Here is a 26,794-nt window from a genome sequence, read left to right on the forward strand (position 1 = left end):
GGGCTGGGTGGGTGATGGGTGGGGCTGGGGGACATTGATGGAGGTGGGTGGATGGGTAGATGGGTGGATGGGTGATGGGTGGGGTTGGGGGTGATTGATGGTGGAGGTGGGTGGATAGATGGACGGGTGCCCGTTGGTTGGATCAATCAGTGAGTGAATGATGGATTTTTTTTCCATTAGGGATCACCCAGGTCAAGGGCCTCCAAATAGAGACTTCTGGCTGGTCTGAGCCATGGCTCTCTACAGGACCGTGGCCTCCTGGCCGAGGTCTGGTCCTCACGTACTGGCATCCCCGAATTCCCTGGCCTCACGGGCTGCGTCTTGCTCCCGGCACCCTCCTTCAGTCCAGCGTGTGCTTCTGGGTATTAATAGCATTACTCAGCCCTCCATGTAATTAGACTAAAGCACAATCACGGAGACTTACTTTCCTGCAGAAATTGACTGCATCGCAATTGCTCTTTAATTTATGGTGCCCTGAAAAATTAATGGAGCTGAAATCTTGGTTATTTTCCTTGGTTCTTTTCTGCGACTCTAAGGAAAGAAAAAGGAGACAAAAAATGACTTAGCTGTGGTTATAAAAGGAATGAGGAATCTGAGGAAATTAATAACAATGACAATAGCGCCTTGGGCTTTTTTTTTTTTTCAAGGTTTTTATGGTTTTCAAAGCTCTCTGACTTCTAAGAGGCAGGATGGTGTAGTAGAACAACACTGGCTCTTGATTCCGACAGACCTGGTGTATCAGGCTGGTGTATCAGGCATCGACCGGTGCTGTGCTGAGTAACACGCAGCCCCAAACCTCATTGGCTCCCAGCGACAAGCATTCTTCACCCGTTCCCGGGACTGGGAGCTGGCTAGGGTTCTGCCAGGCTCTGCTGGGATTGGCTAGACATGCTCCTGGCTGATGGTAGGGTTCAGGTCTCTGGACATCTCTAATTCGGGGACCTGAGGTCACCTGGGGACATGCTGTTCTCATGGTGGAAGGCAGAAGCCCCGGGGCAGGGGGTGGGGGGAACCTCCACGGTAGCGTTAACGTGTCTGCTTTCACTTGGAATATATCACCTCCCCACACACCATTGGCCAAAGCAGGTCACGTGCCAAAGTCAGCGTCCGCAGGGCTGGGCGCTGGTGTTCCGCTCTTGAGGACTTGCAGACAGATACACAGCCAGACGCTCCTTCCAGTGTCCTCCCTTTACCTTTCCTCCCAGGCGCCTGCCGCTTCCTCCAGCACTCACTGTCCTCCACCCTCTGACTGCCCTGCCCCGCTGCCTTCACCCCCCCCCCCCCCACTTCGCCAGGACATTGTGACTTGGGGCGGTCTAGGGCCACCTCATCTGGAGCCTAGACAGCCTTGTAAGGTGAGAGCCTGATGCAGTGGTGTTTCTCTCAAGGCTCGACCACCTGCACTGGGGGCCTGGGGTCAAAGGATGTGAGGGCCAGGCAGGCAGCCCCTTCCCAAACTGACTTTCCTGGTTCCCTGTGCTTGTCTCTGGGACCTGCTTACAGGCACAGCCCGGACACTCACCTCTAACACGTGACAGACCCACTGTTATGTTTCATTCTGCTCCCCATCAAGAACCTCCTGTTTCCCAGCACCGTGAGAAATGAATCTGAGCCTGGGACTGCCTTCTAGAACCTTAGTGGGGAAGAAAAGTCACCTTAGACCATCAATCAGGGAAGCCTTCCTAGCGGAGGGGTTCTGAAGAGAGGTGTAGGGAATGGATCTCAAGGTACATTTACGTTTAATGCAACTTCAAAACCACAGAGATGACTGCAATGAACACCCGCAATCCTCCGGCCACAGAGAACCAGGTTTGCATTTATCCGCGCTGAAGCGGAGGGCAGTCAAGGCAGCGGGGGAGGGGCGGGCGGGGGGGGGGGGGGCGCCCAGCAATGGGAAGGTCAGCAGATGAGCCGTCCTGCAGGGCTCCAGGCTCCAACATCCCACGTCCTCCCTGGCCTCAGGTTTCAGAATTGGGTGGAAATCGGGCTTCTCTGAGTAACAGATTCTCTGATTTCGTGAGTGGTGAGAATCTGACACGTCGATGTGTGTTCCTGTGTGCTCCGATCCCTTGTGTCCGACAGGGCTCAGGGCAGCATATTTTAAGCAGAAGAAGGATTTGGCGTGGGGAACTGGGTGCTCTCTAAACTGTTGGGGGGGGGCATGGGGGTCCAGGCTGGACCCCCAGGGGTCTTCCTGGGAGCCACAGAGCTATCCCCCTGGGGGGGCCTCTGCCTCACATGTCAGGAAGCCGGGGTGGGGGGACCAGGAGCCCCACTGGACTTACCAAGGTCGAGGACACACAGCTGATGTGGAGACCCACGCATCTGAAATCGTCACTGCTGTGGCACGGCTGCCTCGCGACCTTCGCAGAGCCAGTGACGGACCGTGGAAGGCAGGACTGGCTGCGGGCTCCATCACAGCCACCCTCCCCCGCCCCCCCGGCAGCTGAGGACAGATGCGACCTCGCCGGCCAGCAGGCGTGGCCCTAGGTGGCAAGACAGCGCCCCCGTGCCACGTTCACCCTCCAAATGTCCCACGGGTGCACCTGTGCCCCAGAACTCTAGCTGCAAGGGATGCTGAGCAATGTTGGATTCCCACTCCGCACCCTGTGTGCTGCGAGGCGCCCCGCGGCGAGGGAGGGAGGGAGGCTGGGCACCTTCCACCGCGCTCAACGCACCGCTGAGAGCTGGGCGGTGATCAGAGGGCAGCCCTCTAACGACCGTGTGAGACCGATGGGCACGCATTTCTGCAGTGGCCTTCCCCTGACCTCGTCCAGCTCGCCTGCCTTCACCTCTCCCCTGCTCTGACTCCCTTGCACATCACGTTCATGTCAGGGCAGCGGATGCGTTCTGGTAAGCCACCTCGGCTCCCTTCTTGGCTGAGTGACCTGAAGCAAATCAGCCGTTCCACGGGGACACCACCGTGCAGGATTTACTGCAACAAGCGAGATGTCCCTGGTGCGTTTTTTCTTGTTGATTTACTGGCGTCTGTCTTTCATCAAGCGGGAGTGTTCTGTTTCTGCGGCCATTGATGGCACGTCCTCAACCCCTTCCCACGAGAGCAAATTGAATGGGCTCCGTCACGTCCTGGGGCAGGCGTCATAAACGCCGGTGCGTCCGCGGGGACAGCGGTGATAATGCCATCCGCTAATGCAGAGGTTTGCTGACCAGGCTCCCGGACGTTGATGGCCGCCCACCGTCTGAGGGTAGGAGCAGTTCTTTCCCGGTTTGTAGCTGGGGAAATTGAGACAGGAGGTGGGGGCCCCGGCCTGGTCGCTCAGATGGGCCAGGGAAGGGACCAGAGGTGGCCTGTCATCCCTCCCGGGGGACCCCTCAGCCACTGGGGTATCACACTCAGGCCCACGAGACGGAAGCTTCTACTGGAAGCAAGCACTGCCTGACCTGCAGTGGCTTCCCTGCCTCTTTGGGCTTCACCTCTGTCATCAGCAAAGGAATCTCACGTTCTGGGGGAACAAACGCTCTCCAAAAAGCCCTTTTTCTAAAATATTAAGGTGACAGTTTCGTAGCACGGACCCTAGAGCAGGCATCGGCAGACGATGGCCTGGCACCTGTGTTTGTAAATAAAGTCTTTTGGGAACACAGGCAACCTGTTCGTCTACATGTCCTCTCTGGCTGCTTTCCTGTCCCAAAGGCAGCGATGAGTAGCTACAACAGAGGCCACACAGCCTGAAAAGCCAGAGGTATTTTCTGGAAACGTTCCAGAAAAGTTTGGCAGCCCCTGCGGGGATGAGTCCCGGGCGTGGCGCAGGGGGAGAGGTGGGCGAGGCAGGGTATGTGCCAGCGAGCTGCACAAGGTCTAGCAGAAAAGCAGGAAGTAATGCGGCCGCGTTTCAGAGGCCGGGAGTTCTCTTCGCAAGTGCGAGGCTGGGGATCCGGAGAAGCTCCCGCAGATGCGGCCGGGAGGACCCCAGAGGTCAAGGGGGTCGAAAGTGGTTTCCCTGACGGGCTGGGTTGTGTCCTCCTCCAAATCTGTATGCGGAAGTCCTCACCCCCGTCCCCCAGATGGGACCTTGTTTGGAGACAGGACTTTTAAAGGGATATTTAAGTTAAAATAGGCCGTCTGGGTGGGACCTGATACAATATGGCAGGTGTCCTGATAAGGACAGGGCAGCAGGACACAGACGGGCACAGGGGGACGACCGCGTGAGGACACAGGGAAACAGGGAGGCCTCAGAGGGAACCAAGGAGCTTCCCACCTGGGTCTTGGACTCCCGGCCTCCAGGGCTGAGAGGGAATGAGGCTTTGCTGTGTAGACCCCGTCTGTGGTTGTTCTGGGGGCCCTCCCATCCCAGGACGCTCACAGGCGCGTCCTCCTCAAAGAGCAAAATCTCGTGGCCTTGGATGTTTTCTTCAAGCCGGTGACGGCAGAGGAGGGCGCTTCACAGAGAAAACCCCCACGTGTGTTAAGAAAGGGGACAACGGTCGCTCTAATCACGGGGGTCACAAGCTGTGAGTCACAGGAGGCTGCCCTTGAGACTCAGGCAGGGACGGCCGTCCTCAGGTGGGGCATCTTCTCCCAGGACGCTGAGGTTCGGGGAGAGTATTTGCGAGGAGAGAGCGTTTGCACTGAGGCGGGATCCCCTGGGCCTTTTTTCTGTAGCTGCGGGGGTGGTGGAAGGATCCAGAACAGGGGGCTTGAATCTGTGGCCTCAGACGTAGGGCGTCTGCTAGAAGCCAGGGGCAAGGAGGCCCCCGGTGGAGGTGGAAGGGGACTGGGAGGCGTGGGAAGGTTCTGGATGGAGATGATTGGAAGTGCCAGGGTCCCCGGTGCCAGGTGGGTGACAGCACAAGGGGGCACACTCAGGAGCACCCCACTCCCAGAGTGGGGTGTCCAGTAAAGGCCAGTTCTCTCTGTGTCCTGGGCCCTGAGCCCTGATGCCTGAGTCTCCTCCACCTAATGGACTGGGTTCTGAGCCTGCTTCTGCAGTCCCAGGGCCTCCAAACAAGTGACCTTGGCCAAAACCCTGCCTGCAGGAAGCCACGGAGGTGGCTCAGCGGGGCCACGGGGTGGAGAGGGTGCGGGAGTGCAGCAGCCATGAGTCGGGGGGGAGGAGCTAGCACACACGTGGCAACGGGTCGGTGAGGACGGGGCCGGGGTCCCGGCCTCTGCAGCTGGCGGGGGATTGACACTAGGCACGGCCGGATGGACTTGCGACCGTGCCGCAGGTCAGGACGGCACCGGGCTTATGCTTGATAAACCCCAGTTCCCCTTTGAAGGTTCCACAAAGCCTTCTTTCGTGAACACCAGTTGTAACACCAGTGGCCTCACTTACGCTTCGTAACTTAGGGCCCTGATGGGGACAGGCTGGGTCAGACGGGGAGCACGTGGCACGGAACGTGTTGGGCCAGCCCTGAAAGCCAGCAGATGTGGGCTCCAGCTCCAGCCGCCGTTAGCATGGCATTTTAGACCCATTTTACAGATGGAGACACTGGGGCCGCTGTACCGGAGGTCCAGGGGCTGACTTGAGCCTTCCTTCGTTTTGAGGGCTGGCTGTGACATTGCTCTGCTTAACTGACTTATTCTGGACACGTCTTGAGTACAGAGGAGTGAAGGAAGGGGCGTTCAAATCACAGAGAATTCAAACCCGGCTTCTGCCTGCGACCAACCCTGGGCAAATCACTCACGTGGCCTCGGCTGTCGTACTCGAGCTACAAAACAGGTTCACAAAAGCATCTGATTCACAGGGATGCCCTGGGATGGTCCGAGACAGGACACGCCCAGCACACACGTGTGCAGTGGGCCCTCGACGGCAGCCTGAGATCATCCCCACGTGACGCTGATGGGACACGTGGTGCACATAATTAGTGCCACTGCTTTGCGACAGGGCCCAGCGTGATCCCACACGTCCCTATAAGGCAGGGCTCTGGATCCCCATTTTAGAAAGTGGGGAACCGAGGTTTAGGAAGTTTTGGGGTGTCACACAACTGTGTACTGTGGAGTCTATTGGGAACCAGGGTTACTGGACCCCACGACCTCCCAAGTCACAGACTCCCCCCTGCAAAATGTTGCAGCTGCGGGCGTCATTTTATAGATGGGGAAACTGAGGCACGGAGGTGACACGGTGGCACAACTGAGAGGCAGGGTTCGGGGGAACCAGGTCTCCGCCCCTGAAGCACAGCGTGCCCCATCAGCCAGGGAGTGACAAGCACAATGTCCCCTCCCAGGCCTGCCTTTGCGATGCACTTTGCTCCTGTGTGTGCCACGTAGGATTTCCGTGTCTGTCCTGCTTCACGGGTGCAGAGATCCCTTGAAAGCCTCCCGGCCCGGGGCGCCTGGGGGGCTCAGTCAGCTCTGCGCCCCACTTCTGCTCAGGTCATGATCTCACAGCTCGTGGGTCGGGCTCTGTGCCGACAGCTCGGAGCCTGGAACCTGCTTCGGATTCTGTGTCTCCCTCTCCCTGCCCCTGCCCTGCTCGTGCTCTGTCTCTCTCTCTCTCTCTCTCAAAAATAAACATTAGAAACAAATAAAAAAAATACAAAACCCTCCCGCCCCGCCCCCCTCTCAGGAATGGCACGGGTGCTTTAGCGTTCCCATGAACCCGACCCACCCACAGGGGAAGCTGGCAAAGAAAACTTGGAAAAATCAGAAATGAGAGACCCACTGGGACCTTCATTGTAGCTGTGTCCCAGCTCCGTGTTAGAGTGCAGCTGGCATGGGGCAGAGCTGGCGGGAGAAACTGCCCCCTTCCCCCCACCACCACCCGCCGCCCTGCCCGGCGCCTCATCTTACCAGCCGGGGCCTGGTGGGCTCTGTACCCTGCAGGGGCCGGTACAACATGAGAAATGTTTAAAACTCAGGACAAACCCTCCTCCCTTCTGCATCTTTCTCACGCTGGCACGGAGGGTTTAGGGAACTGAGCCGTAGTGGACACACGATGTTACGTCAGCTTCTCGTGTGCAACATAGGGATCCCACGACGCTCTCCGTGTTAGGCTGTGCCCCCCGGTGGCTGCCACCTGTCGCCAGGTGCACATCCCATTGAGCATTCCCTCTCCTGTGCCTTTCCTCCCCCAGGTGGTTGTCAGAGGGGAGGGGGGCGGGAAGGCGGGCTGTCACGGTGCTTTTCATGAGCGATTTGCCATCACTCTGCGCTGTGCCCGGGGGGACACAGAGCCAGTGTGGACCCTCCCGGGCTCCCTGGGCTCTGCCTTAGGACTCGGCACACACCGGGGGGGGGGGGGGGGGGGGGCCCTGACCCGGACCCTCCCCAGCCCAGGCTCAGGCCTCCCAGGTCCTGTCCCAGGAGGAGGCAGGAGGCAGGGCCGCGCGGGAGCCGGGGCTCTGAGCTCCCCCACGAGCTCACTGTTTCATCGCGCTTCTCTTACGAAACTCAGATTCAAAGATACGTATATTAGGAAGTTCAAGTTGGTGACCGCATAGCGTTAAGCCCAAGCACGGGCCCTTGTGAGCACGGGCCCTGTGTCCCCGGCGTGGCCGCAGACCCCAGGCGGCCTGCGCAGATGGGACCCCGCTGTTCCCGCCCGCACGGACCCCCTTCACACCGCGTGCCCTTTGCAGACCCTGCCCCCTTCTTCCCAAACCGCCCTGGGTCCCGGCCTCCCGGGATGTTGGGGCCCCTCCCGGCCAGCGGGAGTGGCATGTTGCCAGGTCCCTCCCGGCCAGCGACGCTCAGGTGCGCCTCCCCTGGGACGTCTGCCTGGCCAGGGCCTCTTGGTTCCTACCAGCTGCGCAGGGGCTGAGACGGCCTCTTCACAGAGCCCCTGTGCCCGACCCTTGGCCTCCGGAGCTCGGTCTGGGCCCCCACGTGAGCACAGGGCCTGCCCGGGCCGGACGGGCCTCCCGACCCCCACGGGGCATCCGCGGGCCAGGGCAGAGGGCCCCCGGCCCGGAAGAGGCTCATCCCTCACAGTATGACCGGACTTGTGTTTCTCTTCTCTGCCCTGAAGCTCTACGTGTCATCCGACCTGGGGAAGAAGTGGACATTGCTGCGGGAGCGAGTGACCAAAGACCACGTGTTCTGGTGAGAGCCCCCCACCTGCGACTGGTGCTCCCCTTGCCCCCCCCCACAGCCCCCGGCTCGGGGCTCCCGCCTTCTCCTGCCTCTGACCCCAGCCATGACCTCCTCCTCCAGGGGGACCTCTGGAGTGCTCTTCCTGCCCTGCTGGGGCCTGTGGGACGTGGCAGAGAGTCTGGGCCTGCTGCCCTCAGGTCACCCGTGCGCCCCTCCCCACCTCCCCTCCCGCTCCCCTCCCCACTGGTCCCCCCTCCCCACCACACCTGTCTCCCCTCCCCTCCCCACCTCCCTCTCTCCTCTGCCCTCCCCACCAACCCCCTCCCTTCTTCTCCGCCCCCTCGGCTCTCCTCCCCACGGGCTCCCCCTACTCTACCCTCCCCCTCCCCACCTCGCTTCCCCCCACACTCCTGCCCCCCCCTTCCCCTCCTCACCACCCCTCCCCCCACACTCCTGCCCCAGGTCCTAACTCAGCCCCTGACTGACTGCCCCCCTCCAGTGCAGCCTCCCCGGCCTGCCTGGGCCCTGCTCTCCCTCCCTGCCTGATGTCAGATGCTGGGGCTCCCCTCCCACACTGGTGTTGTCTCTTGGGGCCCCGCTCAGCAATCAGTCTGAGCAGCGTTCTCGTCTCATGTTCTAGTCTCGTTGCACTGGTGTCAGTCTGTGGAGCGAGTGAGGCCCACGGGGGACAAGCCCCTGCTGGCGGGGCAGGGCGGCGGCCAAGGGAGTGGCCGTGAGAGCGCTGGCCCCGGGCCCCATTTCCTGCCCGCCAACCGCGGCCGTGACCCATTGTCCTGCCTAAACCACCTCTGGAGACGTTCAGTTGCACGCGCGTTCTTCCGACCAAATGGCTCTTTCTTGCACATGTACGTGTGCACACGCTCCTGTCCTTTCCCTTTCTTACCTCGTGTGTACAACAAACCATTGGACAGGCCTCCTCCTGGGCCACAGTCCTGTGTCCCCAGCAGAGAAGCACCGTGGAAACAGCCCTCCACCCCCTTCCTCCGCGTCTGCCTGTCTTCATGCGAATCACGGCAAGGAGCTAGTTCCCTGACTCGTGGCCGAAAGGCCCGCGTCTCTAACTCTGGGATGTTGCCGGCTGGTGCGCGTGCCTTCTGCTGGTGGGAGAGGTCACGGCTCTCGCCACACGGCATCCCGCGGTGCCTTCCTGGGAGGCCCGAGGCCACATCAAGCACCGGCCTCGTCACTGGTGGGAACTGTTGGCCCCAGGGGCTCCCAGGGGGTGGGGAGGGGCAAGGAGGCAGGTGGCGGGTGCTGGCCCGCCCTCTGTCCCAGGCCAGGCCAGGCACAGGGAGATCGCTCGGGACGGGGAGGGAAACGTGCCCGCGGTAAGCTAGCGCTAACTCAAGCAGGGTATTATCTCGGGCAAATCAAATCATTTCTCCCACAAGTTTCTCAAATTGCTCTGAGCTGTTATGCGTGAGAGATAATCGGGCCAGACGCTTGGCCGCTGGGGCCCAGGAACCCTTCCCGGAACGTGGTGACAGGCAGAAGCCCCCCCTCTTGTAAGCGGAGAAGAATGCTGTTTTGCCAGCATTTCTAACATGTGCTTTGTCCTCGAACCGACAGCGGGACGGCCGACGCCCGCCTTCCGTCTGAGGCTGGGACCCCTTCATGCTTTGGGAGGCTACCCGGCGAGCGAGCGCATCAGCTTGGCCGTGGGGCCCCCGGCAGGCACAGCCCAGGGGCGGGAGGCTCGCTGCGTCCTGCGCCCACCACGGGCACCTGAGTGTTGCCCTCCCCCTGGCCTCCGCGGCCGCGGAGCGAGGTCGTAGCAGCCACATTGTGGACTTGCCACGTTGTGGATGCTGACCATCTACCAGGTACCAGAACGAATGCGCCATCGTGTCAAGTGAGAACACAGACCCTGACTGTCTTCCCCTCACGTGACAGAGGGGGAAACTGAGGCCCGGAGAGGCTAGGGCACGTGTCCTGGACCACGTTGCCGGCAAGGAGCCCTCCGCCTGCGGCCAGCGGCCGTGCCGTTGGCCGCTGTGCTTCGCGGACTTCTCATGTCTGCTTCTCTGCTCAGGCCCCACTGACTCACAAAGTCTCAGCCTTCCTCCTCCGCCAGCTCGGCACCTGCCCCGGGGGGCGGGGGGTGGGACAGGCGGCAGGGCCTCTGTGGTGGAGGGAGGCAGAAGGGAGAAGACAGCCCTTCCCGCCACGGGCCTGGTGTGGCGCCTGTGAGGGTTTACAGGAACCGTCTGCGTTAGGCTTCCCGTGACGTCCGTAGGAGTGCGGACCAACCCCCCGTGTCCCCGAGGTATTCTCCACGCACCTGCCTGCCCCTGGGCCATCTCACATGGCTGCTGTTTCTAGGCAGCGGACCAAAGACCTTCCCACACACCAGTTTTGGGGACCTCAACAAACAGGGTTGGCCCTCCCTGCAGGGAGCCAGGCTGTGTCTGAGGTGACGTGCATGCAGCCTCACGTGGTCGCCAGAACCCATGACCAAGGGGTTCTGGGCGGGGACCTCAACCCACTGGGTGGGCCCTTGCCTGGTCCAGGGCTTGGGGCTTGGGGATGGGGTGCTCCAATGGGAGAGCCAGGGGGCACGGGAGGGTGGTGGGGGTGCCGCTCAGTGGAGAAGGCAGGTGAGTGAGTGGGACTCACAGACTGAGTAGGAGAGTGAGTCAGTGCAGGGGTGAGCTGGTGAGTGAGTGAGTGAGTGAGTGACCAAATTAGTGATGGAGTGAGTGAGTGAATGAATGAATGAGTGAATGAGTATGTACGGGAATGAATGAGGGAGGGAGACAGTGAGGAGTGAGTAAATGAGTGAGTGAAAGAGTGAGGGAATGAATGAATGAATAAGTGTGAGTGAATGAAGGAGGGAGGGAGGATACGAATCAGTGAGTGAGTGAAGGAGGGAGGGAGGGGTGAGTGAAGGAGGGAGGGAGGGGTGAATGAAGGAGGGAGGGAGGGAGAGCGTGAATGAGCTATCACTACTGCACTTTGCAGGTGCAGGCTTGTAAGGCTAAAATCCCAGCTGCCCGGCTGAGGGCCCGAGGACCTGTCGGTGACCCTGGAGAAGGGAACAGCGTCACTTGACTCAGAAAAGAGAGAGAAATGTTGGGCAGGAGACCTTGGTCCTCCGAGCTCACAAGTGGTCTGTGCACAAAAGCCTAAAGCAAACCTCACCTTGAAATAGTATTTAGGGGCAGAGTGATGGATGCTGGAGCCCATGGTTTGCAACATCAGTGGACTGCAGGGGACACCCCGCTGGCTTGTGCCACGGAGCCTCTGTGGGGTGCCCGGCCCTCAGACCCTCTGTGGACTCTCCCTGTGCACCTGGGGACCCCTGGACCCTGGAGCTGGGAACTGGAAGGGACCAGCTGGGGGGGGGGGGGCGTGGTGCTCACCAGCGCTGGGGAAGGGGCTGCCGGAGACCCAGTGCTCCTTCCACGGAGGACAGCTCGGTGGCCCAGAGGGGGCCACAGGGAAGGCAGCCTGCTGGGCGGAGCGGCCGCGGGAAGGGACTCCCTGTGCTGACTCTCACTTTGCTCACTGGGAAAGGTGAGCGTCCACGAGAAGGGTCGTTGTGGCGGCTGGATTTTTAATAGTCGTATTGGCCCGACGTCTGTGCTCTAACTCTAACGGCTAGAGTCAGCTCGTCAGGCCCCTGCCGCTCCCAAGGCCTGCCCAGCCTCCTACGGGGGTTTTGATCATCAAAACAAAACAAAACAACAACACAGATACAAGGAACGTGAGCGTCTTTGGTAAAGGAGAGTCTGCTACAAAGAGTACTTGAAAAAGAAGGATGCCTAGCAAACCCTGGGTTCTGGCTCCCTCCCCAGGAGCAGGGGGAGGACCACAGAGCAAGCGTGGCCCCAGCCCCCGGGGCCACATGGCTACCTGGGGTTCAGGGATTGACGCAGGCACCGTGAGAGGGGCTTGGGGTCCCCATTCCCAGCGCCAACCCCAGCCCGCTCTCTTCCAGGGCTGTGTCTGGGGTGGACACCGACCCCGACCTGGTCCACATGGAAACCCAGGACCTCGGAGGAGGTAAGTCGGGGCCAGGGGAGGGCGGGGGGATGTGCCTGCACCAGGTGTGTGCCCTGCTCGGTTCCTCGGCGGGCCCTGCACAGCCGACCTCTAGATGTTATGATGTGGCGTAACTTTAAGTGTGCTTGTTTTCCAGCTGGGGATAAATTGAAGCCACGCGCTCTGCTCCAGTGGGAAAGTCTATTAAGAGGGTGATTGGTTCCGGCCTCTGAGCACTGAGTGTTTCCTGCTCACTCTGAGCGCCCCCTCAGGCGTTGCTGAGTGCTGAGGCCAGGTGGGGGCTTCCAATGACGTCCCTGTTTAGTGGGGCAGGGGCCTGGCCGCCCCGGCCCAGCCGGCTTCATGCCAGAGGGTGCCCCGGGGGCCTTGCATGCTCTGGGAATGGTCCTCTGTGCTCCTGAGGGAGGACCACTGGCCGTAGAAGTATGGAAGATTCTAGAACCATGGGGTATTCTGGAACATCAGAGCCAAGAGGACCTTTATTCAACACGTACTTGAGTCCCCTGTGGGTCAGGCCGGTGCTGACCCTGCTGGGGACACAGAGGTGAACAAGCCACAGCCCTGCCCTTTGCCTGGTTGGGGACAGCACAGAAGCTGTCCACGTTGTACCAGCCAGGGGGCCCGAGCAGCAAGGAGGCGTCGCTGCTCCGACCACATTCCCCTGGGCGCTGGGGCCCTTGAGTCCCTCCTGCCCGGTTTCCCTTGGAGTGGGGACCTCACAGGTTCACGTGTAACAGGCGTGGGAGCTGGCGAGGGCCACGCAGTGGAGCTCCCTGGGTAGGACACACGGCGGGGAGTGGGGGCAGGGGGCAGATTCAGAGCCGGGCCACAGAGAGTCCCGGCTGAGAACAGAAGCACTGGTGTCCATTCCCAGCCCGCCGTGTGCCAGCGGCATGACCCCGGGGACGTTCCCTCTCCTCCCGGCCCCTCGGTGTCCTCGTCTGTGAAATGGGTCAGTGCCCACGTGGGGCTCAGTGCGGGGACGTCATGAGCGAGCGCTTGGTGGATGTGGAGGGAAGCCGCTGCTGAGTCCCTTAACCTCTTCCGAACCCTCAGCTCTTTCCTGGATCGGGCTCAGGCTTCCCCAGAACAAAGCCCAGGGGGGTTCCCGGCTGCCCACACGCACAAGGTCACAGGCTCCCACTATGCTCCACCCCCAAATCCGAAAACACCCCGGGCCTCGCTTAGGGTGACACGGGGACTGACCCGCCACGGGGGTGGTTGTCTCTCAGGATAGCCCTGCCTGCAGAGGGGAGGAGGGACAGGCCAGCATCCCGATGAGGGGCACCATTGTCACGTGGAGATGATTTCCCACGACCTGCCCTCCCAGGGGAGAGGGAGAACCCTTGGCCCAGCAGCCACACCACTGGCTCCCCAGAACTGGTGTAGCACCTGAGTGGCGTCCCCTCCACTGAAGACCACGTGTGTCCCCCCGCCCCCACCTGACCCCTGGCACCCACGCCCCAGCCTCCGAGCCCCATTAGAGTCCAGTCTAGCCAAGCTCGGTGGCACGGCACCCGGACCTCCTGGTCCCTCCCCGAGTCATCACCCACCCTGTCTGAACTAGGGGGTCACTCCCCAGGCTCGCCTTGCCAGCTGGCCCCGCCCCTACCAGGGGGTCACTCCCCAGGCTCGCTTTGCCAGCTGGCCCCGCCTCTACCGGGGGGTCACTCCCCAGGCTCGCCTTGCCAGCTGCCCGCCCCCCCGCTGGCCCCGCCCCTACTGGGAGCATTCGACCACATTTCTCCATCTTGGGGTTCTTACTGTCCTTGGACCACCTTCCCTGCCGGCCACCTTCTCGGGGCCTGGGCTGCCGTCACAGCTCTGTGGGGACCGGGTGGGTGTGATTGATTCGCCTCTGTATCCCCAGCGGATCTGCCGAGTGAATAAGCACATGGTCAAATGCCAGCGGCCAGGGCAGCTGCAGGGCCACTGTGAGTGAGTGGGTGTGCGAGTGGGTGAGTGGGTGAGGGTGTGAGCCCGAGAACGCGGGTGTGAGCTGGGCGGTGACTTCGAGTCAGACCCGGGTGAGTGTTCCCACCGCGTGTCCAGCAGGCGAGTCCAGGACAGGAAATAATCCAGTGCCGCCCGCAGGGAGCGACCAGCCCGTTTGGCGGGGACGTGGACGGGATTCAGGAGCGGGGGGCAGTGGCACAGCCGTGGCTGACTGTGGGTCCCCCGTGTGCCGCTGTCTCCCTGGGCCCCCACCCACTCTTGGAGGCTGGCATTAATCCTCACCTCTGCTGGAGTTCACCCCGCTGCTGAGGCGGGCATGGGGTCTTCCTGGCCCCGAGCCCGGCCCCTCGGCCCTGTCCACGCTGTCCAGCCACCAGGGCCATGGCAGGATGTGCCCCAAAGGCACTGATGACCCGGAACGCCCTCGTGGGCTCCACTTTGGTGTCCGCGGTTAAACCCTGCTCCTGCCCCGCAAGTTGGAACAAAGAGCGCCTCCGGCATAGGCTCGGGCCCCCCTGCACCACTTCGCGGGACCCCCAAACCCTGGGAAAACAGGATGCGGAATAAAAACAGCAGCCGCCTGGCAAAGCGCGCGTTCGATTTTGCCTGACCGTAAGCGTTTGCGAAGGGAGGAAAGCGTTCGCCTGAGGTTAGGGGAAGAAAGGACACTTGAGTCCCACCCACACGCACCCCTGTTTAGGTAGGGGAGGCTCCGGGGGGCAGGAGGGGGCCGGTGCCACGATGGCCGCTGTGGGTGCCCACCGTGGCCCCGTGCTGCCCTTCTGTGGGTGAGTGCACCTGCCCAGCGCAGGCCCCTGGGCTGGGGCTCTCTGTTGGGCCAGTCTGAGGTCCTTCTCCCAGGGAGACAGAAGCAGGCTAGGACACTTAAGTTGGGGGTGCGCTATGGCATGAAGCAGTGAGCAGAAGGTGGGCACTCACCCGCCCGCACGACTTTAGCCCGGGGTCAGCGGACATTCCCCATCAGGGGTCAGCTCGGCGGCCCTCGGGTTTTCTGCCACTGTGGCATGAAAGCGTCTGTAGACGACCCCCCAGAGGAGCAGGCGTGGCTCGTCCCTTACGAGAAGCTGGCGGCAGGCCGGGTGGCCCAGCTTTAGACACGTTCCCCAACCTCGCTCTCTGCCTCAGTTTCCTCCTCCGTAAGATGGGGCCACGACAGCACAGTCTGGAGGATGCAAAGCGCGCCAGGCGTAAGGGGCCACCTCTCAGCGGCAGGTGCAGCCACAGGACGGGCCCCCTGAGACTCGGACCCGCAAGCCAAACCCGCAGCCGTGCTATCCGACGGCGCCAAGAACGGGTCGGCGTTGCATCGCGTCTGAGGCTGTGTCTGACGCGCCCTTCGGCAAGAGTCTGGGAGTTTGAGGTTTCCTGCGCCGAGTGCTGGCTCTTATCTCCCGCAGGGTTTCGCTACGTCACCTGTCAGATCCACAGCTGCTCCGACAAGACGCTGACGGCTTTGTTCCCAGGCCGCATTGACCACAGTTCTCTGACCGTGCAGGACGACTACATCTTCTTTAAGGTAAGGCTGCGGCTGGGCCTCCGCCAACGGGCAGCAGGTGGCATGGAGTGTCAGCCACGCTGGGGGAGATACAGTCGCTCGGACGGGAGGCAAGAAAATGGCTCTTTTCCTTCCGAGGCTACTTCATTCACCGCGTGCTGCTGGCACCCCCCACCAGGGCCCCACAGAGCCACAGCCTTGAGGCAGGGATGCTGCTCCCTGCCCCTCCCCGCCTCTGCCCGTCAGCAACCTCCCACGGCTCGGGGGCCCCGAGCCCAAGCCCAGTTTGCTCCTGTTGGTTCCACTGACTTTGGGACTCATAGGGGCTGTCTGGTCATTGCCCGTACACGTGGGTTCTCAGGTCACGGCTGGGACCACCCTTAAGAACCATGTGGTCTGACCATTCAGAAACTCCAGTGAATAACTGATCATACCGCTTCTTGATTCCTTCTCCTGATGAGGAGCTCACTCCTTCAAAACCAGCCTGTCCCCCTCCTGGATAGCTCAGATCTTTAGAAAGTTCATTCTGGCACAAAGCGTTGGCTTTACTCTCATCTGGTAGCCCCTGTCCTGCCCCCTGGGACCCCACGACATAAATGCCAAGGCTCCCTCCGCACTCAGCCTCCTCTTTGCCCTGTCTCGGGGACGTTTCATCACCACAGCTGCCTCGTCCACACAAGGACACAGGGGCTTGCTGCGCACGAGCGTATGGATAAATCTGATCTGTAAGGAGCGGGGCTCAACCAGGCCACATGGAAGGTGGGAGAAGAAGCAGTCCCCGCTCACCACAGTCGGGGCACCTGCTCATCCCTGGGGTTTGCTCTGCCTGAGCTCGGATGGGACTGCAGCTGGGGCTTGGTCTCCATTCCTCACGGTCACGGTGGCCTGGTCTGACCAGTGACCGGTGACACTGTCGATGTGGGACAGGGGCACACCCTGCCCCATGAGCACCGGGGGCCCCCAGCACCTGCTCAGGCCGTCAGGGGCCGCAGACTTCCATCCGCCTCCTGTCCTGTCCTGCTCTGGTTCCCATCTTTCTCCAAAGCTGCCCAGAAAAGCTGTCTTAACCCCCAACTTGGAGGTCGCGGGGACGCTGCTCCCCTGCAGACTGATCTTGGGCGGGTTTGAGCTAGTCCTGCCTCCCCTGCTGTACTCTCTTCCCTGCCTTCTTGGTCCTCAGAGGATCCGGCAGGTGCCTGGTGGCCCCTCCCACCAGCCCTCACCACCAACAAAGTATGTGATGAACCTGAAAGTCCGCTTCCTGGGTCCCCCTGGAGGTGCTGAGTGGCTCTTGGTGCTGGTTCCTTTGCAGGGGACAGACAGGTGGGGGTCTGAACCTAATGGTGCCACAGCTGGCTTTGGGAAGAGCCATCATTCCACCTCTGAGCCTCTACTTGCTGACCCATAAAATGGGCGTGACAGGTCCTGGCCGCCTGGAGGCCTGGGACGGATGCCAGCTGCGTTCACGTGGGGAGAGGGCCTGCTGGACGTGGCCGGTGACCCGCCATTTGGGGAAGAAACGCTGTGGCACCCGGGGGGCGGGGGGCAGACTCCTGTGTGAAGGATGTGGCTGTGTTTAGTGCGTTCTGTTCCCTGGGTTAAAAGTCGCACTCACATCTCAGGGATACTGGCGGTTCTGCCCGCCCCACGAGCCCCCTCCCCCCGTGGCCAGTGGATGAGGAAGGTCACCATGTTTGCAGGCCTCCTTCTTTCTGCACCAGGGCCCCAGAAGACCCCGCTGTCTTCACCACCAGCTCCTGGCAGAAATGGGCCTGGCCCGCCCTGGCTGGCTGAGCATCTGCCCACAGGGCTCCCCAGTGAACCTGAACTTCTCGAGGCCAAGAGGGCTGCCAAGCCCGGCCCTGCCTTCTGCTCCATTGGGGGAGCTCAGCGGCTGGCAGACGGGGCTCTGAGAAGGGGCACCGACCTCTCTCAGCCACTCTCTCCAGAGTCCTCCCCCACCTGCTAAGCAGGTCTGTCTCTGGGCTGCTTGGCTCTTCTTTCTGAGGAAGCAGAGTGCTATCTCCTCCTCCAGGAAGTCTGCCTGGCCTCTCCCACCCCAGGACACTCTCTCTCTGAGCTCCCAGGACCCCCACGCGTCCCCCATCCCAATACTCCCTGCTCTGGGGGCCCTGAGGGCCAGACCACCGCAGACCGCACAGTCCCTTGCCCTCAGGATAGAATTGTCTAGAGAAATCTCTTCATCCTTGTAGTCATGATGCTTTGCACATTGTGAGCCTATTATAGTTTGTTGATTAGTAATAATAATTCCAGTAGCTCTTTGAGTCCTCCTGGGGCTTTGGGGCCGCCCCACATGCTTCCCAGATCCTGCTCCCCATGACTGCCCCATCGCGTAGTTTCTGATACTGTCCTCCTCATTTATAGCGGGGAAACCGAGGCTCAAAAAAACTCTCCCAAGGCCACCTGGTTTACAGATGGTGGGGCTGGCATTCGAGCCCGGCCAGTGACACATGGTGGCCTATGCTCCTAAGCAGTGACCTGCATTGCCATGTACATACACCTGCACGCACGCACACACACACACACACACACACAACTCGTGCTCACTCAGACATAGAAGACACCCCCCCACGTGCATGCACACGGTGAACACACCCGGGGGGGGGGGTCACACGTTCACACTCACACACGTGCATGGGTGCACACCCACAGGCACGCACATACGGTGAGGCGTAGATGTCACCCATCGTCCCCCCGGCCACCGCCCTCTGCCCTCGTCCGGCGGCTGCCCCCCTGCCCCTCTCCCCACCCCCCCCCACTCTTCTCCTGGCCCCATCCCCTAGAGAGCCTCTCCTTTCCTGGCTCTCCTGTCGTCTCCCACGGAAGACAACTCACTACCTCTGTGCCTCGGTTTTCTCATCTTCGAGACGGGAACGAGCACCGTGTGCGGGCGGCCTCAGCGAGCGTTGCCTCCTATTCGCGGCTCATGCCTCGCGCCTCGCTGGTCGTCTTTCGTGGCTTGAGCTCGCCTTTGGCCAGTCTCGTCCTCCCCCCGGTGGCCCTCCGCGCACCCTCCCGAAGAGGAGTTCTGGGGCAAAGAACCCCTTCCACCTTCCGTCTCTTGGATTTGGGAAACAGGTGCTGGGAGAGCGTGGGGACAGAGGTTGGTTCTCACAGACGGAGGTGGAGAAGACGTCCCAGAGGGTGGACGTTTGGTGTCGGGCTTTGAAGGATGAGGACGAGTCTTTCCATCTCACGCAGAGCAGGCGTGAGCAAAGTCACGGGGCGTTCTCGCCAGCTGACATGCGATTTAGAGCGTCCCACTCGTCTGCTCGTGGCCCGGCTTGACTGCAAAGGCTCCCTGGGTTTGTCTTCTTCCGTCCCGTTAGGCCACCGCAACAAACCGGACCAAATATTACGTCTCTTACCGTCGCAACGAGTTTGTCCTGATGAAGCTTCCAAAGTACGCGCTGCCACAGGTAAGAGGGGTCCCCCGCGCCCGGCCCCGTGGCCAGGTCCCGACCCGCGCTGCCCCGTCTGCCAGTGCGGCTGTGCCTCCCGCAGCCACTCTGCTCGCACGCTGTCCGCTCCGGCCTCACGTGCGCCCAGCTCCATCCGGTCTTAGGGCCTCCTTCCGACCTCAGGGAGCTGGGGATCCCCCACACCCATCTCCTCCTTTCATCTGGGGTTTGCAGGCACGGGGCAGTTTCTGCTCTACTCACCTCTGCATTCCAGCCGCCTGGTATGCCTACGGGTGCTCAATTAATGCCACTTCCTTCCCCTTTGCTGGGCAGGCAGGGAGGGGGGTGGGGGCGGCCTAGACCCTGCCCCCCCCCAGCCCTGCCTCAGGGCCAGACTCCACCGTGCCCCCCCCACCCCCCCGCTGGTGGTATTCCCATCCCATTTCAAATCTCTGGTTGATACTCAGAGAGGCTCAGTAACCTGTCTGAGGTCACACAGCTAGTAAGAAACCGAAGCTGGTCTCAACCCAGGTCCCTGTGAGTCTGAGACCAGCCTCATGCCACATCTCCCTCCAGAGGACATCGGATGGCCCGCTTCGCAGACCTCTATCCTCGGTGCTTATAATTTAGAAGCGCAGACTGGAGCAGCCGTTCTCCCACGCGTATTTATTGAGCATCAAGTATAAGCTGGGATCTGATGCTACAGCTGTGGAACAGATACCCCAGCTCCTGCTCTCGTGGGGTTTTCAGAGAGGAAACAGGCAAATGTCCAACATAGTTGCAGGCTGTGCTCTGCCCTGTGAGGGGGGGAGAGGCAGAGACAGAGGGTGAGGAAGTGGGGGGACTTCCCTGAGGGGACATTTCCTCTGAAGTCTAAAGGTCGTGGGAAAGCTGCACAGGTGGAGGGCTGGGCTTGTGCAAAGGCCCTGGGGCAGGAGGGAGCCTGGCTTAAGGCAGAGGATGGTGAGGAGACGAGATCTTTGCTCTGGGGGCTGTGCATCGCTGTAAAGTCCTCCGCAGCTGTGCTGTGCTGCGCCGGGCACCAGAACACCTCTCCTGAGCCATGAATGAGAAAAATACATGGGTTTTTTTTTTTAAGCTATAAGAAAACTTTTTAAAACTTCTCCTTGATAAAAGAAAAGGGGGGAAATGGGAAAGAAAAGAAAGCGCGAAAAGGAGCAAGTTGCATAGATTAACTCCAGGCTTGGCTGAGTCCGTAAATGAAAGGCTAATGGTTTCATTAAGGGCAGATGGGTTGGTTGGTGTCGTCCCTGGGGAGTGAGGCGGCCTTTTCAGCTTCTGAGGCTCTTCCTCCCTCCTCCCCCGGGACTGCAGCAGCATCAGAAGCCTCCTGTGTCGTGGCCCTGTGCCCTGGAGTTGCGGACAGCAGGCAAGGAGGGGTTAGGTGGGTGCCGGCCCCTCCCTGCTCCCCTGTGACACTGGGATGTGGGCGGTTTCTGACGCTCTCCGGGGCCGGGGGCGGCTGGGCCAGCAGCCAGGCCACGTGCGAAGGAGTTCTCAGCCTTCGCCACAAGTCATGACCTCCGTGACCTTGAGCTCTGGCCGCGCCTCCTGGACCTCGGAGTCCTTGCCTGCCCGGGGAGGGGGTGGGGGTGATGAGGTGCGTGTTTCTCAAAGTCGTCAGTGGGGTCCTCATGTCCCCCCGCAGGACCTTAAAGGTAACGTTACCTGCTAGCTTCCTTCTTCCCCATTTCTGTGGGCAAAGGGGGCCGTCGGAAAGAATCACGAGGCTGTGATGGGAGACACGGCCCTCGCATCCCAAGTGGGCGGCACGTACATGCCCCCGTGCGATCGGTTTCAAGGGGAGACCAGGCGCCCATTCGCATCGTGGCTTTTGCACGGGCACGGACTACGCTGTCTCGGGGCCGTGCCCGGGACCCGGTGACAGGCGGTTGAGGATGATGGGTGAACTGGGCTGCCCTCAGGGAGCACTCCCTGCCCCCCTGGCGCCCCGCGGGGTCAAGACCTCATATCATCTTGGAGCACTTTGCCCAGACAGACAGCAGGGCTGTTTCCTCTTCACCAAACTCAGGGGTGCAACCAGACCCCAGGGTTTCCCACCAACAATCCGTAGAACCGGCCAGTGGAATTTCCTAATCAGATTGGGTTGTTTCATGATGCATTTGTAGCTCCTGTCTGTTTCCTCCCCTCAAACCAACTCCATTCCCCCCCCCCCCCCGCCTTTAATTGCTGTAGAAACATCAGGAAGACAATAGAAATTAGAGCAGAGAGGAGGCTCCCTACCCGGTTACCCAGCCCCTGTGCCAGTCCCCCTTCCCCCGTCCCCGCCCCCCATCCCTGTCCCATCCGCCGGGCCCCTGTTTGGTTCTTCTTACAGTCCTTGGCCACATGCCCCAGTGACTTTCGCGTAGCTGAATCAGAGCAGGCATTCCGTGTGCAGCCGATGTGATATCATGAAAATTTTCCCGGGATGGTGCCGGAGACCCACTGTCAGTGACTGTAGAACTGCCCGTGGAGGAGACCGTACCTCGTTTAAGCCAGATTTCTGTGGTTGGGCCCTTGGTCGTTTCCAACAAGGCGGCAATGCTCACCTATTGTGCCTGCGGGTATGTCTTTATTTTCTCAAGTTCAAGTCTAAGAAGAACTTCTAGACAACGGATTTAAATATTTGTGTAGCTGGGCTGCTTCCTAAAAGGTTCCACCTTGCCACCGGCAAAGTCGGAGTAGACCGGTTTCAACAGAGCTCGGCCAGATTTTTTGTGTCGTGTCCCCTCTTTCCACGTTCCTTGTACTTTAAACGGCGTGACTCGTACCACGCGACTCTCCTTTTACACCTGCCTGCGAAACTACAAAAGACGACCAGGCTTGATTAGGCGTGCCAGCACCCTTTGCTTGAATTATTTACTTGTAATGATTAAAAAAAAAAAAAAATACCACCTTCCTTAACAGAAAAAATAAATAGACAAAGGCTGTAAACAGACAAGAGGAGAGAAATCCAAAAGACCATCAGTTATGTGCAACCTTTCATAAGCATAAAGCAAATGCAAATTTACTTCCAAGTAAAATATCCTTTTACTTGTAATAACCTTTATAAAATAAAATGAAAGCGTGAAGCGTAAGAACGAAGGCCACGGGGGCTGGGGGAGGGGCCGGAAGCGCCAGCCCTGCGTCTTCCCACTTGGGCGACGGTGGCTCCTGGGGCGTCTCGTGGTGCAGCTGCGTTGGAACTCTGGGGTCTGTTCGGAGGCTTGCAGCGTCCAGACGACCGTGTGGATAGTGAATCCGGGCTCATTTCTGCAATTTTGGGTCTTCCGTGATAGCAGCCCCCCACCCTGCCCGCCGCAGCCTCGTGGCAGGGCTCGCGTGAGCAGCGTGGACAGTGGGAGCCAGGATGGCCATGGGGACCCCGTTCTCCCAATCCTGGGGGTCTGTGCTGGGAGTTGATGGCTGCTTCTCATCACGGAGCTGCAGCATCCTGGCGGGAAGCCGTCACTGCAGCCAACAGCGGGCCAGAGCCTGCTTCCAGCCCCCACCCTCTTCTGTGTCCCCTCTTGTCCCCTTTTGGGAGCCGAGATTTAGGGACTACGACACTCACACGCAACCACACGCCTGTTGGAGTTTACAAAAGTCACCATGCATGCCCCAGGGGAATGGCTCAGCCTCACAAAAGATCTGAGAAGAGCTTAACTTTTTAGCTCCGACAGATCCCTGGTACAGAAACAGAAAACCAAACCCAAGGAAGGGAGAGAATCTGGTTTCCAGAGTTACCACATTATTAATTTCCAGTGTCCAGTTTTCAACAACAACAAATTACAAGGCATAAAAAACGTACGATCCGATCAAAGGAGAAAGCGACAGAAGCTGTCCCTGAAAAACCAGATGGCAACCCTACCAGACAAAGACTTTAATACAATTGTCCCAAAGACGCTCAAAGAGAGGGAAACCGTGAAGTGGGTCAAGGAAACAGTGTAAAAATGAGCAAAATAGAAATAACCAAGAAATAGAAAACATGAAAAGGAACCAAAAATAAATTCTGTGGCTAGGAGGGACAACACTGGAAATGCAAAATTCACGAGGTGGCTTGGAGGGAGGTTTGAACAGACAGAAGGAAGACTCCCAGGTAGGACCGTTGACGTTACGGAGTCTGAGGGAGAGGGAGGAAGATGGGTTGAGGAAAGGCACACCAGTGGGACAGCAGCAAGTGACCAACGTATGTGTGTGGGTGTCCCAGAAGGACAGGGGACCGAGAGGGGGCAGGGAAGCCATTTAAAGAAACACTACAGGCATATATGCTGTTTCTACCTTCTGGCCTCCCCATTCCCTGTTTCCACGACAGTCTTGCCTCTTTGTCCCTCAAGGTAACAGGTGTATAACTCGTAGAGACTTCTCAGTATCCATTCTTCCCCTGAGCCTCTGCTTTAACAACCCCCCACTTTTAGCTGGTACATTGCTTCCCAGCACAAGACCACATTTCCCAGCTCCCCTTGCAGCAAACACGTGGTCACGTCTCTAACGTCTGGCCGCCACATACGGGAGTGGGGTTGCCGTGGGAGACTTCTCAGAGCCCCCCTCTAAAGGCAAGCCTCTGTCTCCCTCTTTCCTTCCTCCTTCCTGCTGCTCGCACGTCAGCATGATGGCCGCAACTCTGACCATCATCGTGAACCATGAGGACGAGGGCCATGTCGTGGGACAGCGGGATGATGACCCAGGAGGAGCCTCTGTCCCTGGTGACATGTTAGAACTTCCATAACAGACCATGCACCTGCAGACTTTTTTACATGAGGGAGGAAGGAGCCGGCTTGTTTGAACCAACTTTTCTTTTCTAGTTTCTGTCACATGCAACCAAGCCTAATTCTACCCGGTAACAAATATTGGCGACTTTGGTATTTCCTTCCACGTCTCTCTCCAGGCCGTACAAATACAGAGGCAGACACATCTACGTGTATCTACAAATACGTCTACAGATGTGTACATAGAACTGATTGTTTTTCGCATCCTTTTTTTGAAAATGGAGTCAACACATGTCTCTCTGGCTCCTAACTTTTCTTTTCAGAGATAGAATAACATAAATCCAGATGTGAGCAAACACTGCATATTTTTTTTTATCTCTTCTCTCTGGTCTTTTTTCATAGTCTCTAATCAGCAAAGATTTTTTTAAAAGACCATTCTCAATATCGGCATGCATGGCGTGAAATTAGCATCCTTTTAGCCAGGCCAGTGGGGAAGGAATTCGTATAAACTCTCAGACCGTCATGGAACATGTGTAAGAGCTTTAAAAACGTTCCTGCTCTCCAATGCAACAATTTCCCCTTAGAATTTATGTTCAGGATGTGATCCGAGAGGCAGAGACCTATGTCTAGGGATGTTGACGACTGTCCTGCACATAATATTGGAGACGCCAATGGCTCGCCAGTGGGGAAATGCTTCGGTGAAACATGGTACGCCCACAATGACGATAATATGCCGTCATCAAAAAGTGTGTATGCTTAAATCTCCCCGTATAAGGTGAAAGAGAGAGCTGCACACTGCATGTGGGAAGAAAAACCTATGAATCACACGTGGGAAAAGGCCCGAAAGTGAACGTTTTTATTTTTGTTTAAAAATTTTTGTAAATGTTTATTTTTGAGAGAGAGACAGACAGAGTGTGAGCTGGGGAAGGGGCAGAGAGAGGGAGACTCACAATCCGAAGCGGGCTCCAGGCTCCGAGCTGTCAGCACAGAGCCTGACGCGGGACTCGAACTCACAAACGGCGAGATCATGACCCGAGCCGAAGTCGGACGCTCAACCGACTGAGCCCCCCAGGCGCTCCAAAGTGAACATTTTTAAATGGTGGGATCGGGTCTCTCTAGGGACGGCGTTGCTGGCAACTTCCGGCCACTTCCTATGTTTTTCTTTGTTTCCCAGATCATAGTCAGCATTCCCCCAAATGCGCTTACCCAGGTGCAGAGGAGACGAGGTTGGGATTAATGCCACAGCAGATGTCGGTCACTTACCACGTGATCGCCACCGGCACCGCCTGAGCACGGCCCAGCACCGCTGGCCCGTGGAACACCTTCCCCACTGGGGCGGCGGATTGCGCAAACCCCGTGGACACAGCGCAGCTCGGCCTGTGGCCGCGAGCCGACAGATAGGGGAAGGGAGGCAGGAGGCGGGAGCAGCGGTCCACTTGCTTGTAGTGCCGGGTCCTGCGTGTGTCCGTCCCTGTGCCCCGCCACCCTACTGTCCCGTGTCGTGGACGCTCCCTGCCTGGTGACGAGCTTCTTGGTTCCAGTCATTTCCGCGTGTTAGATTTCCGGCGTAGACAAAGGGCCCCGGCTCAGGCTGCCGGGGACCTCCCGATGCTTCACAGCGCTGCCTCCCCTTTCTGCAAAGCCCCTTCTCGGGGGCTGCGCGGGGAGGGCAGGCAGGGGGCCATCAGCCCTGCGTCCTACCCCGGGCGGCCAGATCTTGTCTCTCACTGGAGGCCACGTCCCGTGGACGAACAGGGACTCCGTCCGTTCTTAGAGAAACCAGCTTCCTCTGTCTATGCCGGCCCTGATAGCGGATGAGAAGGCGTAGAGAGAAGTGCACCCCCAAACTGGGCGGGGGCGGAGGGGTCGGCCTCGCCTCTGCAGGAGCTGGCTGGCCTCACCCGGCCTCATCCGCCCGTCGGCAGAGCCAGGCAGCCGCGCTGCCAGCGGGGTAATGAAAGTCAGAGTGATGAAAGGGAAGGAACGGCGCCCGCCGGGGAGTGAAGGCTTGTTGTGGCTTTGAAATGGCCCTTTTCGCGGGGCTCCCACGCAGGACTGGGCGCTGGCCGGGAGAGAAAAGAAAAGCAGAGCCAAGGGTGGCCCTGGGTCCCTTTTTGCTTCCTTCTTACGTCAGTGGGTTTTGTTTTGCTTCTGAATTGTAAAACCCGGAGCTGAGCCTCGAGAGGACTGGGAGTGACTTAACCCAGTCCTCCCACTGCGGGGGGGGAACGTTCCCGAGGGCAGAGCCCGCCCGTGGCTCCCCGCTGAGCCCGAGTGCCTGGACCAGCACCTTACGGTCCTTATGAACGGCGCCTTATGAACACGTGCTGAGTGAAGGAACCAACGGATGACTGGTCCGACCCTCAGGATGGGCCTGGGGGAGGGGAGGCCCATCCCCTGCCTCGCAGAGGTGACCCCTCGGGGTGCTTCCCGACGTCTGGGGGTGCAAGCGTGCATGGCGGGGAGAGACGGGCAGACAGCCCCCCTGTGAGCATCCCTCCCACGAGCCAGTCCGGAGGGCTGGAACGTCACCCCCATTTTGCAGGTGGGAAGACAGAGACCCGGGGGCGGACCAAGGTCACAGAGCTGAGGGCAGCAGCAGGTCGGAGGCCTAGGTCGGCATGGCTCCCAGAGAGCCATGCCCGGCACCCCAGGCCTGCCCTTCCCTCAGGCTAACTCCCCCACACCCACCTCCCCTCTGCACCGCTGACCTGCGCTCTCCCCCGCCGCGTCCCCAGGATCTGCAGATCATCAGCACGGACGAGAGCCAGGTGTTTGTGGCGGTTCAGGAGTGGCACCAGACGGACACCTACAACCTGTACCAGTCGGACACGCGCGGCGTGCACTACTCGCTCGTCCTGGAGGACGTGCGCAGCTCCCGGCAGGCCGAGGACAGCGTGCTCATCGACATCCTCGAGGTGGGCGCCAGGGCGGGACCCGGGGGCGCTGGGTGTTAGTTGTCACCCCATCCTCGTTCCCTCCCCTCCCCTCCCCTCCCCTCCCCTCCTCTCTCCTCCACTCCTCCTCTACTCCCCTCCCCTCCCCTCCTCTCCCCTCCCCTCCCCTTCTCTTCCCTCCCCTCCCCTCTTTTCCCTCCCCTCCCCTCCCCTCCCGTCTCCTCCACTCTTCTTCCCTGCTCTCCCCTACCTTCCCCTCCAAATCCCCTCCC

General features: G+C 59.8%; 1 protein-coding gene across 1 annotated transcript in view; it reads left to right on the forward strand.

Moving 5' to 3' along the window:
* Positions 1 to 26,794, forward strand: part of SORCS2 (sortilin related VPS10 domain containing receptor 2) — a 276,069-nt gene that overhangs the window by 201,945 nt on the left and 47,330 nt on the right. Inside the window, exons 7-11 of the mRNA XM_040495164.1 lie at positions 7,929 to 8,002; positions 11,955 to 12,019; positions 15,394 to 15,512; positions 18,842 to 18,931; positions 26,364 to 26,555. Coding sequence (XP_040351098.1) covers positions 7,929 to 8,002; positions 11,955 to 12,019; positions 15,394 to 15,512; positions 18,842 to 18,931; positions 26,364 to 26,555 — 540 coding nt within the window. The remainder of the gene's footprint in view (positions 1 to 7,928; positions 8,003 to 11,954; positions 12,020 to 15,393; positions 15,513 to 18,841; positions 18,932 to 26,363; positions 26,556 to 26,794) is intronic.

The sequence above is a fragment of the Herpailurus yagouaroundi genome, unplaced genomic scaffold, assembly GCF_014898765.1.
Source record: "Herpailurus yagouaroundi ecotype Mexico unplaced genomic scaffold, PumYag 28, whole genome shotgun sequence".
Lineage (NCBI taxonomy): Eukaryota > Metazoa > Chordata > Mammalia > Carnivora > Felidae > Herpailurus > Herpailurus yagouaroundi.